General features: G+C 42.0%; 1 protein-coding gene across 3 annotated transcripts in view; it reads right to left on the reverse strand.

Annotated features, from left to right (window-relative positions):
• The window catches only part of igsf9a (immunoglobulin superfamily, member 9a), a 55,720-nt gene that overhangs the window by 22,901 nt on the left and 14,409 nt on the right, over positions 1-18,410 (reverse strand). For all 3 annotated transcript variants that reach the window (XM_077019217.1, XM_077019218.1, XM_077019216.1), the window contains exons 4-9: positions 9,754-9,900; positions 9,075-9,226; positions 8,627-8,744; positions 6,679-6,820; positions 6,386-6,531; positions 6,101-6,243 (exon numbers count right to left, since the gene is read on the reverse strand). In XM_077019217.1, coding sequence (XP_076875332.1) covers positions 6,101-6,243; positions 6,386-6,531; positions 6,679-6,820; positions 8,627-8,744; positions 9,075-9,226; positions 9,754-9,900 — 848 coding nt within the window. The remainder of the gene's footprint in view (positions 1-6,100; positions 6,244-6,385; positions 6,532-6,678; positions 6,821-8,626; positions 8,745-9,074; positions 9,227-9,753; positions 9,901-18,410) is intronic.

Here is an 18,410-nt window from a genome sequence, read left to right on the forward strand (position 1 = left end):
AGACGTTAAAACGGTACGCATATGCGGGGAAAATTGGCTAATTCTAAAGATCGATCTCAGGTTTCATAAATCGATATCGAATTATTCAAATGAAGATCGATTTGAATCGAAAGATCGATTTTTTAAACACACCCCTAGTCTTCCCTGAAAGAGATGACGTCTAGATGGGAGCGTAGCCTATGTTGTTCTAGAACCTGAACATAGTTATCTGCATTAATGGTGCTTTTCCAGACATGCAAGCTACCCATGCCACAAACACTTGTGCAACCCCATACCATCAGTGATGCAGGCTTCTGAACAGAGCGTTGATAACAACTTGGGTTATCCTTGTCCTCTCTGGTCCGGATGACATGGTATTCCAGTGTTCCATAAAGAACTTCAAATTGTGACTCATCTGACCACAGAACAGTCTTCCATTTTGCCACACTCCATTTTAAATGACCCCTGGCCCAGTGCAAACATCTGAGCTTGTGGAGTTTGCTTAGAAATGACTTCCTCTTTGCACTGTAGAGTTTTAGCTGGCAACAGCGGATGGCATGGTAGATTGTGTTCATTGACAATGCTTTCTGGAAGTATTCCTGAGCCCATTCTGTTATTTCCTTGACAGTGGCATTCCTGTTTGAGGTACAGTGACGTTTAAGGGCCCGGAGATCACAAGCATCCAATATATACTATATATAAGTTTACATCAACTGTTTTCAAACTAAGTGAGTCTTGCTTTGCCTAATAAATGCTTTAGTAGTTTGCAGGAATTCTGCAAATGGTAACCTACTTATCAAGTCAATATTTCAAAGGAAATATCTCACGGGTATAATCCTTCTTTGACAGGGCTAGCTGTTAGATAACACTTATTATGTAAATGCATTAGGCTACATGGTGTATGGCTGTTTTTATGCGTTGTTGACACACTGGCATTACAAATGAATGAATTAGAATGCAAGTTACATATGTAAATGCAAGCGATGTAAAACTGAGTTGATAGCATGTGAGATGCTATTATGACCACTTTATTCACAATAGCATTCATGAGGGCAATTGAATAGCAAAACAGTTTGCGTGACATCTCGGTGCATCAGACAGTTTCACTTGATAATGGCGCAAAGAAATTGCAGCATGCCTGAAACTGTTTCCTATTACAACACGACTAAATGTGGCATTGATGTTATGGATCAAATGGCATGACTGTATTCGGTGAAGGGAGGCACCCGTCGTTGGCCTGTAGCTGTGTTCTACAATCTCCTAGACCTGGCTGCAATAAATGCACATATATTGCTCAAACAGTGCATGAACATTAACCTGAGCAGACGGAGGTTTATTCTCGAGTTGGTAAAGGAGCTGTGTACACAGCAAAAAATGGTGAAAGTGGCTAGGCTAGTGGCACAAAAGCAAATTTTAGCTGAAACTTCTTCCCGGAGCAGACGGAGGTTTATTCTCGAGTTCACAATTCAATACATAAAGGGAACTTAACTTCAGCTGGGGAACGAAACGTATTCAATATGGAATTATTCGCTAAAGAGAATGTTAATTGCAGAATGGTGATAACACTGCTTGTGAACCTTCATACTTTGATGGAAACATCTTCAAACAACTGGTGACACGTTCTTTAGGACGTGGGATCACACATCGGCTATTCACCGATCAAACACCTCTCCATTTGAAACAGCAACACAATACGGTGAGAGAACAAAGTGAACATTATAGAGAGGAAAGAGGTAATTATATTTGTGAAGCCATCAAAAAATAATGGCTAAAAATAATTTTGCGTTTTGTTACGCAAAGGTACATGGCCTACCTTTTATAATTATATTTTTGTCATTGATTTTGCCTATTTGTGCTTTTTGTTCTTTGTCAAACATAAAACATTAACCTAGCCACTAGGGTGCTTACACCAGTGTATTTTAGTGCCGGTCCCAAGCCTGGATAAATAGGGAGGGTAGCGTCAGGAAGGGCATCCGGTGTAAAAACTGCGCCAAATCAACTGATGCGGATCAAAAAAAAATTCCATACCGGATCGGTCGAGGCCCGGGTTAACAACGACCGCCACTGGTGCTGTTGTCCAACAGGGCATTAGCGGAAATTGGGCTACTGTGGGACAAGGAGGAGGAGGAGAGGGGGGAAGAGGGTTCTGAAGCTGAAGGAGAGAAGGCAGAGCAGGAAGGTGGAGGTTAGAGTTGGTACATGAATGTGGGCTCTATGACAGGTAAAGGGAGAGAGCTAGCTGATGTGATGGAGAGGAGGAAGATAGATATACTGTGTGTACAGGAGACCAAGTGGAAGGGAAGCAAGGCCAGAAAGCAATGGTGATGGCTTCAAACTCTTCTATTATGGTGTAGACAGGAAGAGAAATGGAGTAGGGGTAATTATATAAATTATAATTATAAAAATAGGGGTCATCTAAAGGATGAGTTTAGTAAGAGTGTAGCGGAGGTAAAGAGAGTAAGTGACAGGGTGATCTGTGTAAAGTTGGAGATTGATGGGGCGATGATGAATGTCATCAGTGCTTATGCTCCTCAGGAAGGTTGTGATGTGGAGGAGAAAGAAGAATTCTGGAGAGAGTTAGATGAAGTTGTTTTGCAGGTTCCTAAAGAAGAGAGAGTGGTTATTGGAGCAGATTGAAATGGACATGTTGGTGGAGGGAACAGTGGTGATGAGGAGGTGTTGGGTAGATATGGTGTTAAAGAAAGGAATACGGAAGGACAAATGGTGGTAGATTTTGCTAAAAAGATAAAGATGACTGTTAACACTTACTTTAAGAAAAAGGAAGAGCACAGGGTAACGTATAAGAGTGAGGGAAGATGCACACAGGTCGACTATATCCTCTGTAGGAGACAATACCTGAAAGAGGTTAGTGATTGCAAGGTGTTACCAGGAGAGAGTGTAGCTAAACAGCATAGGATGGTGATATGTAGGATGGTTTTGGAGGTGAAGAAGAGGAAGAGAGTGAGAGCGGAACCTAAGATCAGGTGGTGGAAGTTAAAGGATGAGGACTGTGGTGTAAAATTCAGGGATGAGGTGAGGCAGGTACTGGGTAATGGTGGTGGTGTTCTGGATACCTCGGATGAGACTTCAAATGCAGTGAGGGATGTGGCTAGGTAGGTACTTGGTGTGTACTTGGTGGAGATGGACATGTGTTGTCTGGTGAGGAGAGTGTCTTGGGAAGGTGGAAGTATTTTGAGGAACTGATGAATCAAGAGAATGAAAGGGAAAGAAGGTTAGAAAAGGTAGAGGTTGTGAATCAGGAAGTGCCTCAGGTGAGCAAGGAGGAAGTAAGGGCTGATTTAGGAGAATTGTGGTAAGGCAGTTGGACCGGATGATATTCCAGTGGAGGCATGGAAATGTTTGGGAGAGACAGCAGTGGAGTTTTTGACTGGGTTATTTAGCAGAATCTTGGAATGTCAGAAGATGCCTGAGGAGTGGAGACGAAGCATAATGGTGCCGATTTTCAAGAATAAGGGCGACATTCAGAGCTGTAGTAATTACAGGGGAATAAAGTTGATCAGTTGATCACAGCCTGAAAATCTGGGAAAGAGCAGTGGAAGCTAGGCTTAGAGGAGAGGTAGAGATCTGTGAGCAGCAGTATGGTTTCATGCTAGCTAAGTGCACCACAGATGCTGTTTGCTTTGAGAGTGTTAATCGAGAAGTATAGGGAAGGACAGAAGGAGTTACATTGTGTGTTTGTTGACTTGGAGAAAGCTTATGATAGAGTACCGAGACAGGAGTTGTGGTATTGTATGAGGAAGTCAGGAGTAGCAGAAAAGTATGTGAGGGTGGTGCAGGATATGTATGAGAACAGTGTGACAGCAGTGAGATGTGTGGTAGGAATGACAGACGGGTTTAAAGTGGGGGTAGGACTACATCAGGGATCAGCCCTGAGTACCTTCCTGTTCGCAATTGTCATGGACAGACTGACGGACGAGGTTAGGCAGGAGTCTCCTTGGACTATGATGTTTGCTGATGACATTGTGATCTGTAGTGAGAGTAGGGAGCAGGTGGAGGTGAGCTTGGAAAGATGGAGATATGCTTTGGAGAGCAGGGGAATGAAAGTGAGCAGGGGTAAAACAGAGTACATGTGTGTGAATGAGAAGGCAGACGGTGGACAGGTCCAGTTACAAGGAGTTGATTGGGTGAAGGTTGACAAGTTTACCTACTTAGGGTCGAGGGTACAGAGTAACGGAGGAAGTGAAAGAGAGGTAAAGAAGAGAGTGCAAGCAGGGTGGTGTGGATGACATAAAGTGTCTGGGTTGATCTGTGATAGAAGGATGTCAGCTAGAATGAAAGGAAAGATCTATAGGACAGTAGTGAGACCTGCTATGTTGTATGGACTGGAGACAGTGGCACTGATAAAGAGACAGGTGAGGGAGATGGAGGTGTCTGAGTTGAAGATGTTGAGATTCTCATTTGGAGTGATGAGGAAGGATAGGATCAGAAATGAGTTTATTAGAGGATCAGCACATGTAGCATGTTTTGGAGATAAAGTTAGAGAAGCGAGATTGAGATGGTTTGGACATGTACAGAGGAGGGAGGAGAGGTATATTGGTATGAGGGTCTTGAGGATGAAACTTCCAGGCAAAAGGAGGAGAGGTAGACCTAAGAGGAGGTTTATGGATGCAGTGGTAGAGGATATAAGAATGCCTAGTGTGTCAGTGGAGGACACTCAGGACAGGGCCAGATGGAGGAGTTTGATCCACTGTGGCGACCCCCAAACGGGAATTGCCGAAAGAAGAAGAAGAAGAAGAAGAAGAAGAAGAAGAAGAAGAAGTCAAACATAAAACATTATAGATATTTATTTGTAGATTTCTTATGTTCACCATAGCCTGCAACACACTAAGAAACACAACTTTTAGGCTATAGACATTAAAACTTGATACGGCGTAACATTCATTGAGTATATAAATAAACTTGCTTTGGCTCGAGCTCTGGGCTTCACTTTTGGTACTTTAAGAACTGAACAAGCCTTCTGTGGATGTGGGGATTGAAGGTTCCAGCGCACTCCGTTGCATTAGCAAGACAAAAGACGCAAACGCTTCAGAGCAGGAGGTGCGGGCCAGTGTGTTAGTGGTGTGCCGTTCGAACATGATAACCTAGTGACATATATGCCAACAGAATAACACACAAATAAGCAAACAATTACATGAACCAAGCAAACTATTACACTAACCAAGAAAAAACTAAACCAAACGTTTTCGCACAAACCAGGAAATGCAATATTAAACTAAACAAAATGCACAATGGGGAAACTACTGAAAACAATGTCACAAGACACTGATTCTAAAAGGTTATTTAGTCACATTAATTTGTTAACATATTAACGTTACGTGCAAATGTCACGAATTACGAATACTTTGTTTCAGCGGCTTATTCTTCATTTTGTGCAAAACGCCATCTAGCGTTAATTATGTGTCAGTACCAGCTTCCTTGTGCAAAGACTCAGTGGTCTTTTGACCGTCTTTTTTTTTCTCTGTAGAAGAGGTGAGCGCTACCATGAGTCCTGAGTCATACCAACAGTGAAGCATCCTGAGACAAAGAACATAGCCATGAATAAGGAATGGTATCAAAACATCCTCCAAGGGCAACTTCTGCCAATGATCCATTAGCAATTTGGAGATGATAAATGGCTTTTCAAGCATGATGGAGTACTATGTCACAAAGTAAAAGAGATAATCAAGTGGCTCAGTGAACAAAACATTGATATTTTGGGTCTGTGGCCAGTTAACTCCCCAGATCTTAATCCCAATGATAACCTGTGCTCAGTCTTCAAAATGAGGGGGACAAACAAAAACCCCAAAACTCTGATCAGCTCCAAGGACTGATTAGGCAAGAATCGGTTGCCATCATTCAAGATTTTGCACAGAAAGTCTTAAAGAAGGGCCAAAACTGTAAATATCAAGTCTTTGTTTAAACTGGATGTATCTGTCAATATAAATGTATGGAATGCTTATGACTGTATGTTATTATACCATATAAACATTTTACAAAAGGTTAAAAAAAACTGAGGCAGCAAATTTTGTGAAAAAGTTGTGGGGGGTAGAGAAAGAGGAAGACAGAGAAGGACAAAGAATGAGTGGAAGAGAGCAGTAAGAATCCTGACCCTAAACCTCACCATGTGTAGATCAAGTGCTTTGCCATCTTTGGTCCAGGCCACTCGGAGCAGTGGGGGTTCAGCCACTAGGGGACAGTAGATAACCCCCCTCATACCAGTGGGAAGGAAGGTTTTTTCAGGCATCTGGGTCACCTGAGCAGGGTCTGGTGAAATAAAAAACATGAACACAGTGAGTTTGGGATGGAGGTTAATCAAAAATGATTTCTTAAAGCTTCATTCAGTTAATTGACCATTTGAGGAATCCGGTCCCCAAGTCGCAACACAAAAACACACACATGAACGCACACTGAACAGTTAGGATGGCTGAGGCCGTGGGTGGGGCTGGAAGGCCATTTGTGGGCATGCACGTGTAGTTTCCAGAATCCCCCGGTTTCAGATGGGTTATGAGAAGGGTGCCATCAACCATCACCTTTACACGCATCTGCAGAGATCTGACAAAGCACACAACACACACACACAAATACACCCACATGCATGGACACACACAGGCACAAAATAATGTGAAACAGTAACTCTCTAGCAGCTGTCTGGAGCAGGTGATGGAAGGTGGGGGTGGAGGTAGAGGTGGTGTAGCTCACTCTATATGGTGTATGTTCTCGCCTTCTCTCAGCCACACATAGGTCATGTTGGGTGGGTCTGCTTCCGCCTGACACCGCAGCAAGGCATTCTGGGATACGTTGAGAATCATGTTTGTTGGTGGTGTTATTATAGCTGGAGGACCTGTTATGAAGTAGAAACACTTAAGAAATGTAAAATATTTTCGTTTATCATATAATGGAAACACTGTGACCATTCCAATGCATAGCAAAAAGGTTGAATGGTAGAATGAAGCATTATGTTGTATTCATTTTCTGAAGTTATTTAATTGAATGCTAAATTAGTATATTAGTATATTACTACTATAAATAGTAGAATATAAACAATTTGTTAGGTTTTTCCCATACCATGTCAGCACAGATTCATAGTCCTTTGCATATTTTGTTTTAACTCACTACTAGATAAAAGCATTTTTTCAACTGACTTAACTGGCCCTAGAAATTCCAGTAAAGCTTATAGTCAACACTATTCTTACTATGAATGAATGAATGAATGTTCAATTTATATAGCGCCTTTCAAGATACCCAAGGTCGCTTTACAATTTTAACACACGACCAATCACACACTGGCGAGAAGCGGCAGCCAACTGCACACAGGGTACTCTCTACTAGTATCCACAGCCCCTTGGGGGACTGAATGGAGTGTAGGAAGGGTAGAGAAGACAGACCCTAAGATCATCCACCAACATCCACCACTGGGCATAACAGCACACACAGTTACACACTCAGGGAATCAGGGAACGCCAATTTACCCAACCTCCATGTTTTTGGACTGTGGGAGGAAACCAGAGACCCCAGAGGAAACCCACGCAGACACAGGGAGAACATGGAAACTCCACTCATATAGGGACTTGAACTCAAGGTCGCAGTACTGAGAGGCAAACGTGCTAACCACCAAGCCACCGTGTTGCCCCAATCTTACTAATGGATTTTCTTTAACCTTAATTTATGTCCCCAAGAGAGTAATAGAACAGAGAAGCTAGTGTGATGAATCAGACTCGGAGGCATGTGTGGGATCCATATGTAGGGGTTTAATAGAAAAAGGGCTAGTCGAGAGAGTAATGAATCTTTCAACTTATATAGCGCTTTTCTAAATACCCAAGGTCACTTTACAATTTTAATACAGTTACAACTCTTACACACACACCGGCAAGAAGCGGCAGCCAGTTGCACACAGCGTACTCTCTACCGGGATCCACAGCCCCTGGGGGAATGAATGGGGTGCAGGAAGGGGGGAGAGGACAGACCACCATCCACCACTGGGCATACAAGCACACACACAGACAACTGCTTTTTATTGGACATGAAGAGACACAGACACACACTCAGGGAGAATTTGTCAGGGAATCAAGGAATGCCAATTTACCTAACCTCCATGTCTTTGGACTGTGGGAGGAAACCAGAGACCTGGAGGAAACCCACGCAGACACGGGAAGAATATGGAAACTCCACTCAGATAGGGACTTGAACCCAAGACCCCAGTGCTGAGAGGCAAATGTGCTAACTACCAAGCCACTGTGTTGCCCACTGTGTAATCCAAAATATACAGTCCAAGATCAATATCAGAAAACAGAAGACTGGGCAGAGGCACAGGAGAGCAAGACAGGCAAGAAATCCAGAAAAACAAGGAGGTCTAAACATGAAAGAACATTCAGGTAAGAAGGAGAAATGCTCTGTATGCTCACAGGAAAAGAGGCAATACTTTGCACTGAACAAACTGTGAGAGTGGTTAATATAGGACAAACACTTAGCAGTAACAGGTGGATGATGTGGTCACGTGGTCACCGAATACTCAGGTGATGAGGACCTCTGGTGGTGAGGTGGAGAATTGTGGACTCTATTACTGACAGCCAGGGCTACACTGGTGAAACACTGCTCTTCTGCTTTATTGCACAGTGGGAAGTAGGTGTGGTGGTTAAGAAGAACTGACCTTTGACCCTGAGCTGCGTGGAGCAAATTTCATTGCCCTCACTGTTGGAGGCTTGGCACTGATAGTGCCCTGCTGCGTCTCTGCTCACTGAGGCAAATGATAGGCTGCCATTCAAAACCTGTCAAAACAACAAAAGATAAGGGAATGAGAGAAAAAAGACAGGATAATAAAACAGAAGGAGAGAAGGGAGGAGAGTCTGGGAGACAGGGTTATATAACCATGTCATGTACATACATAAGCAATGTCATTTGTGATTTCAACCTGGTATTTACAAACACAATAATAAATTCCATCATTAAGGAACAATTAACCACAGGTTATTCAGTTTAATTAGCCTTTTCTATGTTTTTACCAATTCAGGGAACAAACTGTATAAAAGTGAAACATTTTTTTCATGATGTTTAAAGGATTTTTCCCATAATAAATAATAATTATAAATATTTCTCACCTTAACATTGCCTGTCTGATTCATTAGGACACCTTCTTTAAACCATTTGATAGTGGGTGGAGGGTTGCCATGGGCAATACACTTCAGCATAACAGGTCTACCCAAGAAGGCTTCTGTGACCAAGGGTGGTGTTTCACTGAACACTGGTGATGCTATAAGTACAAATGAACACAACAAACACTTTATACAAACTAATAATGTTAATTATTTAAATATTTGGTATGTGTATTAGTAATGAATTTCTAACAGCTGGTTTCTCTGACATTTAGGCCTGTTTTAAAGTGCCCATTGCCATATTCCTGCTCCAATTCTGCTCTGAAGCACCAACACTTGGCCGAGGTTTCTGACTTATCCACATGTGTCTGCCAGTGTGGCATGTGTGTAGTGTCTATGAATCCTGCACTATGGGGAGAGAGGACCAAGTGACTGTGTTTTGAGCAGTTCCACCAGGGAACATCTTCTCCATCAATTAACAGGTGAAGAATGAGTGGGCATTAATTTTTCAACACGCTTGTGTAATAGGAGGATGCTCCATCAACAGCTGTGTGGCAGGGCGAAGCCAATTTTTTGACAATGCACAAACTCAAATTTACATTTCTGGATTCTTAAGGTTCTCACCATGGAACTCCCAACGGCCATATGTGAACACCATCTTTCTGGATTCTGCAGGCCAGCTCACCTGTGACAGATAGCAGCGTCAAGCTCCCATTTCGAGTGTCATCAGATGGTTTGTCCAGCAGAAGAATGTGACATTCATACCAGCCCCCATCATCCAAGGTGAGCCCCTCCACTAACAGTCCTGTAGCGCCAGAAAGAGACACACGTCCTGGGAATGAAACAGACATGAGAGAGTCAGAGAGCTGAGTCACCAGAACTCATCAATATTCATCATTACACCTGCTGTGCAGCACTGTTTTTTATTTCAGAAAGCTCTTAAAGTTTTTTAAAATATATATATATATATATTAATTTACCTGGCTCTTCCTCTTCATATATATGATCTGCATCAGTAAAGATGCCTGGCTAAAAGCATTGTATATAATCTAATTTCAGACATATATGTGATAACATCAAACATACATCATCATGTAAGAGGAAATGGTTTAAATAAACTACCTGCACATTATGCTATTTCCAAGTTTTTAAATTTCAAAACAATCAGCTGGTTTTTGCCAGTCAAAAGTGAATACACATGGTGCTTCTACAGGTTCTGAAAAAAATCTCTCAGTTGCCAGGTGACTAACCCTGGGGTGATGGTGTTTGCTGACTGCCCCCTCCCCCTTCTCTTATTTCTCCCTTTGTTTAGCTGAAATCAACTTTTCAGTGCTTCTTTTACCCTCCATCCTGGAGAGGTCCTTTAACAAGACCTGGGGTTCAAGGCTTGCAAAGCCTTCTGTGTATCCACAGACACAGCAAAAATGTTTTCCTCTCTGCCTACAATTTGCAGTCTCTTCTGTTATAATTGATTCAGGTCATGATTCTTGTGATTCAGGTGTCAGCAGTGATAGCAGGCATTGACTGATGCCTATCAAATACATACACATTAAAGTTTACTTTTTATTGCATTTTGTTACAAGGCACTGGATCCCTGGACTAGGACAACACTGCTCCATCAGAACTACAGCACATGTGTAGTGCCACAGCATGGCTTATGTCCTGTTTGTGAGATGGTGAGTAGTGATGGTAATAATTAACCATGTCCCAAGAGTTGAGGAAGCCCTGTGGAATTCAGCTTGTAATTACAGCACCACCACAGCAAACTGCTCAACTCTTATTACTCTGCTTCACAAGGAAGTCAGAGGTTTGGAGAAACACACTGCATTAAGTAGACTGTCCATATACACACAGGTTGTATTCCATGCCTCAGAGTTATGCTGCACTGAAGCACTGCCACCTAACCATGAGCCAGTGGTTTGCATTTGAATTTAGTTGCCTTGGTGACAAGGATTAAAATCAGGCACGGGTGGCTTAAGAGGAGTCTGGCTGCTCAGGTTACTCACCATTAGGGCTGGGATAATGTCTATTTAGAAATGTCAAACAATGTGTGTGTGTGTGTGTGTGTGTGTGTGTGTGTGTGTGTGTGTGTGTGTGTGTGTGTGTGTGAGAGAGAGAGAGAGAGAGAGAGAGAGAGAGAGAGTGATAGAAAGATGAAGAGAAGGATAGTGGTGTGTGAATAGTGATTAAAAAGACATGTAACTTTGTAGATCTTCAAATGTAGTTGAATTTTAAGGCAAGGCTGACTAACAGAATAACTAAGTGAAATTCTCAAAACAGTCAAAGAAAATTATTCAGCTCTTTTTTATAAACACACACACAAACATTGCACAGTGAGGATGGCTGAGGTTTTCAGAGTGATTAGCCACACCCTACTGCACAGAGTAAACTAAGGACGCCCAAATACACACTCAGTCTGTTGCTAAGTCATCACATGCTGAACTCTCTCGACAACCACAGGCCAGCGTCCTATGGGAGACCTATGTGCAGTGTGGAAATCCAGGCTAAGGAATTTAGGATTAAGGTAATAAAAGGATGAAAACTCTCAGGTCAGATGAGGTGACCTGAGAACATGCTGCTGTATGGGGATTCAAGGTGCGGGGTAATGGGGTAAGTGCTCTCCACACCAAGGAAACCCCTCCAGTATCCCAATAAATAATGTTTGTGTCCAGCACACTGAATCACTGCATGCCAGCTAAACGCTACATGCTAAATGCAAAACGCTAAAGGCTGCATGCTACATGCTGGGCTTTCTGTAAGTGTTGTAACGGCTGTCACGGCAGCTCTAACAAAAATCTGAGGTCGCACCGGTGTGACTAGCTGTTCAACAGGAAAAAGTCTCCGCTACTATGAAAGTCTCCCTGTGGTTCAACAACAGACACAACCAATCGGTGTCTAAAACAATCAGATATAGTGAAGGGCACCTCTGCCTCTAAATCTGATTGGCCAGGACCCCCTCTCTGACTGGCCTTGGTCCAGATATTCCTGCATGTGTTTGTACATTTGAAAATGCTTGTACTACAGTCAGACAGAGAGAGGTGAGTAGCCTAGGCCCATCAAATAAACAGAGTGGATGTAGCAGTGGATGATGAAAAAAGATGAAAAGAACGATTGACAACTTCTTTGTTAAGAATGTTAATTTAAGGCCTGATTCGTCCGAAAATCATAACCAATGATCTGACATGGAGCCATCAACCTCACAGGTTATGTCAAGCCCTAGTCCAGAGACGGCATCAAGTCGACTCCATACGATTGACTCCATGCCAGAGCCCACTGAAATTTCGATGAGAGTGGCTTGACCAGTTTCCCTGGCTAAAATACAGTAAACCTGATAAAATAATGCACTGCATTTACTGTAAAAAGTGTGGGAAGACCAAGGATGGTGTTCTGTCGAGTTGTGCTTCACATCGAAGTGTGCTAGTTTTGCATATGCGCAGACCCACAGGCTTGTCATTTGTTTCCACGCCCATAAATATATGCTCCCTTTCTGTCGAGTTTACGTTCAGGTGAGTAATTTCTTATCTTTTTTATTATGTTTTAAGTTCTAATAAAGAAGTTACAATAAACTGCATATCCATGTTTCCCTTGTCCATGCAGTGCACACAGAGTTAGTAGTGATGTAAAAAAATATATGGGTCTGTACTGGAAGCATGATTTGATAAGGGAAGCATTATTTGATGTATGATATCAGCCTATCGAGATATGCTACACATGTAAAATATTAATAAGGAAGCTATAATGGATTTAAATCCATGCTTCCCTTGTCCATACATACAGTGCACGTACTTGATTTTATAATTACAATGTGTCTTAATACTGAGTTAGGCTATATTTTATGGGAAATGCACAACTGGAAGCGTAAATCTCCATGGAGTCTCGACAGAACACCAGCAATAGTGCATTTGTGACTGGTTCTAATACATTTTGAATCGAAACGCTAAAAAGCACAATGCATCCATAAAGCACATTACGTGCCGCAATAAATGCACTGCCCAAGCGTCCCCTCTCCCCGCTGCCTTTTACCGGCAGGCAGCAGCAAACAGATCATCAGATGAGGCCGAGATGATAATCAAGTTTAACGTTACCTACAATATTGCAAAAGAAGAACTTCCCTTCACTAAATTAAAGTCAGAAATAATTCTTCAGAAGAAAAATGCCTTGAACGTAAACCCGACATACAGCAATGATGTCGCATGCACCCACTTTATAGGCGTCATATAGGCGTGTTTGTGGTCATCTTCAGTTGGGTTAATAATGTTATATCCATATCAATATTTGTTATATCTAAACAGGCAGTTTGTGGACTTGAAAAACTGCTAGTGACCACAGAGGCAATGGTGGCGAGACCCAAGCCTGGTGGAAGACTGTCAGAGTTCCTGGCTGACATTAGGCTGCAGTGGAGGCAGCAGCAGGAAGAAAGTGAAATGACAATATACAAATTCCAGGTATGTGTGGTTCTGTCTCCCATTTAAACAGAGAACAGTCTATTTGTACAAATATTTCTGATATTTAACTCTCAATCTATATTTATGGTTTATGCAACACACAGACAATAAAACTCAACGGAGGGGCATCAAATTTGGCAGGAGATGGTGTTGCTGCCACGGATCTTAAAAAAGTAATGGATGCAACAATCAAATCCACTGTAAAACATCCGAAAGCAAGATTCAGTGGCCTCCTATGCACGTGTAGTCACCTCTCTTATAAATACTTGTAGATGAGGGATTGGTAGTCATTTACTAAAATGTATTTGTTCTTACAGGAGAGAGTGCTTCTGAGTCTGACACAACCAAGGCTGTCAAATGCTTCAACATTTTCAATCATGATAGCTGGCCAGAAAACCAAGAGGACTTATTGGACCATGGTGCTGATGACCCTGCATTTCTCTTGGATCACTTCTCCACAGTCCTGAGAAGGTAGCTGGAGGATTACAACAATATTATGTGTTCTGGTGGTAGATATTTTGTTCATGTGAACACTGATTAGCTGTGTAATCCACATCATTTTCAGAAATGGTGTAAACACCGACCTTGCAAAAGAAGAGTGTAGGCTTGAAGCTGTTAATTTCCAGGATGTTCAAAGACAAGACCTACCTCTGCCTTTGGGAGCTCATGTTGACCAGAGAGCCCTACTGCTCAGAGTACAAGGTCAGTTTTTGTTAATGCTCTTTCTTAACATTGTGTCAGTTTTGCTATCTAACATTCATTGCTTAAACAAATGTCTTTAATGTTTTTTTTCCCAGAACATCCTGCACCTTGTACACATTATGCTGGTCCTCCCTGTCTCAGCTGCAGTTTGTGAAAGAGGGTTCTCTGCACAGAAGAGGATCAAGTCAGACACTAGAGCATCCCTTCATTCAGACACAGTGGAAGATCTGATACGAATCAGCGTAGAGAGGCCAAGTCTGAAAGATTTTAATGCTAGAGAGAGTGTGGAAAGCTGGTTTAGCCAAGGCCAAATATCAAGAAGGCCAAGCTACAGGAGTTGGCCATCCGAGGGGCATGTTACTGCGATAGAGGATAGTACATAAGACACTGAGCCATGAGATGTTCACTTTGAAGCCCTTAAAACACTTAATTTAGATTTCATTTATATTTAGATGTTTTAAGTTTAAACTTCAGCTCAGTGAAGCACTTTAAGCGCCAACACTTTTTCAGTAAGTTACTTTTCTTGTAGCATTGTTCTTCAAATAAAGAACTTTATGTTCACCAAATTGATAGTTAATTATTTACAAGTCAATATTGTCTATATGGACAGCAATTTTTTTTTAAGTGAAACCGGTAAAGCTGCAACGTTAAAAAATTTGGGTGCATCTAACTTTTGTGCTGGTGCACCTAAGAAAAAAAAGTTATGTGCACCTGTGCAACCAGTGCAAAAAGTTAGTCTAGAGTCCTGTCAGGTCAGCTCTAACTACAGATGTCAGGGCAGCTCCTACTACAGCTGTCAGGGCAGCTCTAACTGCAGCTCTGCAGACTGTGCTCACGTCCCATTATGCAGCTTCCACGATCAAACTAATTATGCAGTACTTATATAACTAGTGAGCAAAGGTCTGAAATTGCCAATAATGGATATGTTTCTAGTACTTTTATGTGAGTAGCTCTGTTTAAAGCCTGTAAGAAGTAATGCTGTGAGGGTTTTTTTTCCTCAAATCATTGATCCTCTTCAATAAAATGATCAAAGAAGGATGAGTTGGAAAAACTGAAAATGCTGGCAATATCATGGCATTTGTTAACCCCTTGAATGGAAAACGAATGACTGGTGGTACTGAACATTTTTGGCCAATCTATTGTTTCACACTACCTAAGACACCTACTTCACCCCACACAATACTACAAAGCTGCTGTCTGCAAAACCTTTTGGCCTGAGGATGTGAAACCAAGACTCTATAGAGTCTGGCCCACCTCTTCTGACCACAGACATTGTGTCATTGTGTCACTCCCTGGTAAGGATTTCCCTTTTATGGACTCTGCAGTTTCAGTTAGAAGGAGTGCAGGTTGGATTTCACCCTACACCACACCCTCCATCATATTTGTTGCCGTTGTGCTTTAAGGTCTTGTTTTTGTTTGAAATTTGAATCAAACAAGGTGGAATGAAAGGTGCAGAGAGGTCAAAACTACAGGAGGAAGCTTTAAAAGGAGGAGTTTAGTGAGGGGGTTAGTGAAGGGGTTAATGAGGGGTTAGTGAGGGGTTTTTATTGACGGGGTTAATGAGGGGTAGAACAGACCCATGAGCTAGGGATGTTCTCTCTAGATATTGGGGCTGGAGTGGGGAGCCACTGAGAATGAACTAATGCCAGGTTCACACTACACGACTTTTTCAGGTTTTTGTGCCGTTCGCACTACACGACTGGTTGTGCTGTAATCGCGAGTCTTTCAGTTGTTGTGGCTTTCACACTACATGACTGATCGGCGACGCGGGCTCACGAATTACACGACTGGGGAATCGCCGACTCATCTGGCTGCCGTCCAAAAACACGAGAACACGAAAACGAAACTCTCGCGAGAACCAGCAACACCACGTAGAAGAAAAAAAAAACAATGTACATGTATTCCACATTTTCGTTATTACTTTTTTTACCGTTTAAACACTCCATAGTCCCAAGTGAACATAAATATAATCAATCGCACTATTTCTCCAGTGCTGTCACAATAACTTAAACACAGTGTTGTAGTAAAGTTGTAAGAAAGGTGAGGATTTTGTGTGTTTGCTGGGTTACTGTTTTGAAAGTATTCTTGAAAGTTTTTTACATTCTTCAGAGATATCTTCAGCAGTGCGGTTCTCTCTCCGCGTTCCCATTGACTGTAGCTAGACGCTGCTGCCGACTCTCAGTCGCCGACTGGGCTAGATATTAAACATGCTAGATATCTGCCGGTCGTCTGCGACGAGTCGGCGACCAGTCGGCGACTGCTCGGTGAGCGTCTTTCAGCAGTTCACACTACACGACTGAGCGAGCGACGAGTGATCGCCGATTTGCCTCCGACCACAGTTTCTGTCGGCGACTGTCGGCGACTAAAAAACCAGCCTAAAATCGTGTAGTGTGAACCAGGCATAAGGTGTTTCTCAATGACAAAAAGACTGAATTAATTTTTTATTCTATGCACTCAACATTTACCCAAGAGTGAGTATTATCAGGAAAACCTTCTGTACCCAGTGATGGCTTAGTTACCTTGAAGAAGTAATATGATTACTGATTACTCCTTTAAAAAGTAACTTAGTTACATTACATATTACTTGATTTTCAAAGTAATTACATTAGATTACAAGTTACTTTAGTAGTTACATTCAGCAGCAATATTAGTTTTCCCAATACTTACTTTTTAACAGTAACAATGTATCTCCTGACATAGCTCCTAATTTTGTGTAGCTGCGCAGTATTATTTGTAAATATATTTGTAAACGTAATACAAGCAAACTACTCAGTCAGACAGCTATTTGTTGTGAAACGAAACACCATTACAATTTAAAGCATTTTTAAGTAGGCTACGTTAGCCAAAATTCCAGCACTTTTCAAACCTGGAACACAATGTAACATTAAAATTGGTCAGGTAAATGTTCATTCCCCTGTTTTTGAGGGGTATTTCTTTACACTAACACATATCGTTACGGAGAACACTGCACAGAATGACGTGAACGCGCTCGCACTCTCACATGTTCGCGTGCAGCGTGCAGAGTCGAGTGCTACGGTCAGACGCAAAAGTATAACTGAGCCAAGAGGAAAGCAAAAATATATATTTTTACTAAGGAAAATAAAAATAGTAATGCACAGTTACTTGGCTAAGTAACTTTAATCTGATTACTGGACTGGAAATAGTAACTTATTATATTACTTGTTACTGAAAAAAGTGGTAAGATTAGAGTATGACATCACTGTCTGTACCAAACTCTTTTATATAAGTGTATGTTTCACACTCCAGCTAACCATACACTCGAAGACTTTGAAAACTCTGAAAATATTTTTTAACAATAGTTTTTTTTTCTTTCACAACATGCATACATGAAAAAAACTTATAAAAAACTTTTAAAGGCTTAAAAATTATGCTATACTATGAATTTATGAAAGAAAATACTATGGATTTGCAGAGACTGAGGATCTTTCAGGGTCAAGAAAGATTGTAACTTGATTCTTTCTGCAATTATTTACCATCCCCACACCAACTCCACACAGAATTAAAGCTACCAACTCCATAAAGAACTACAGCTACCAACTCCTCACAGAACTACAGCTACAAACCCCACACAGAAGTACAGCTACCAACTCCACACAGAAATACAACTACCAACTGTAGTTGGACATAACATTAAGACAAGACTCAATATTAAGACAAGATTCAACATTAAGACAAGAGGGGCGCGTTAGAGAGTAGCACATGGAGTAGATGTGTTTTTGGGGAGCTCCTTCGTGCTAGTTATATATTGGGTTTTTTTAATCACCATCTCTCACACTAGGGTCTGTGATCCGGGCCCGGGCACGGTTCCCTGCTGAAGCATGGTTTGTTTGACTAGTGTGATCGCTCCGAACCATGCCCGGACCCGGCCCAGTTAACCGTGCCCGGGCCCGCTTGAAGAGGTGGGCCAGGGCACGATTCGCGTGGACTCGGGCACGGTTCGCTTCTAGTGTGAGCGCTATCCGTGCCTGGGCCCGCTTGGTGCCTCGTCTGATTGGTTCATTTTGCCGGAACTCAAACATGACGTCAGTGATGCGACGCTCATGTTAAACAGTCATGGCGGCAAATGACAAATGATCGATAAATCTGTGCTTGCATTGTGTTTCTGCACTCCCAAAACGACTCCAAAAATACAATAAAAAGAGAATAGGAAAATCCATAGTGTTGTGCGAGCGTG

The sequence above is a fragment of the Brachyhypopomus gauderio genome, chromosome 10 (assembly GCF_052324685.1).
Source record: "Brachyhypopomus gauderio isolate BG-103 chromosome 10, BGAUD_0.2, whole genome shotgun sequence".
In the NCBI taxonomy this organism is placed as follows: Eukaryota; Metazoa; Chordata; class Actinopteri; order Gymnotiformes; family Hypopomidae; genus Brachyhypopomus; species Brachyhypopomus gauderio.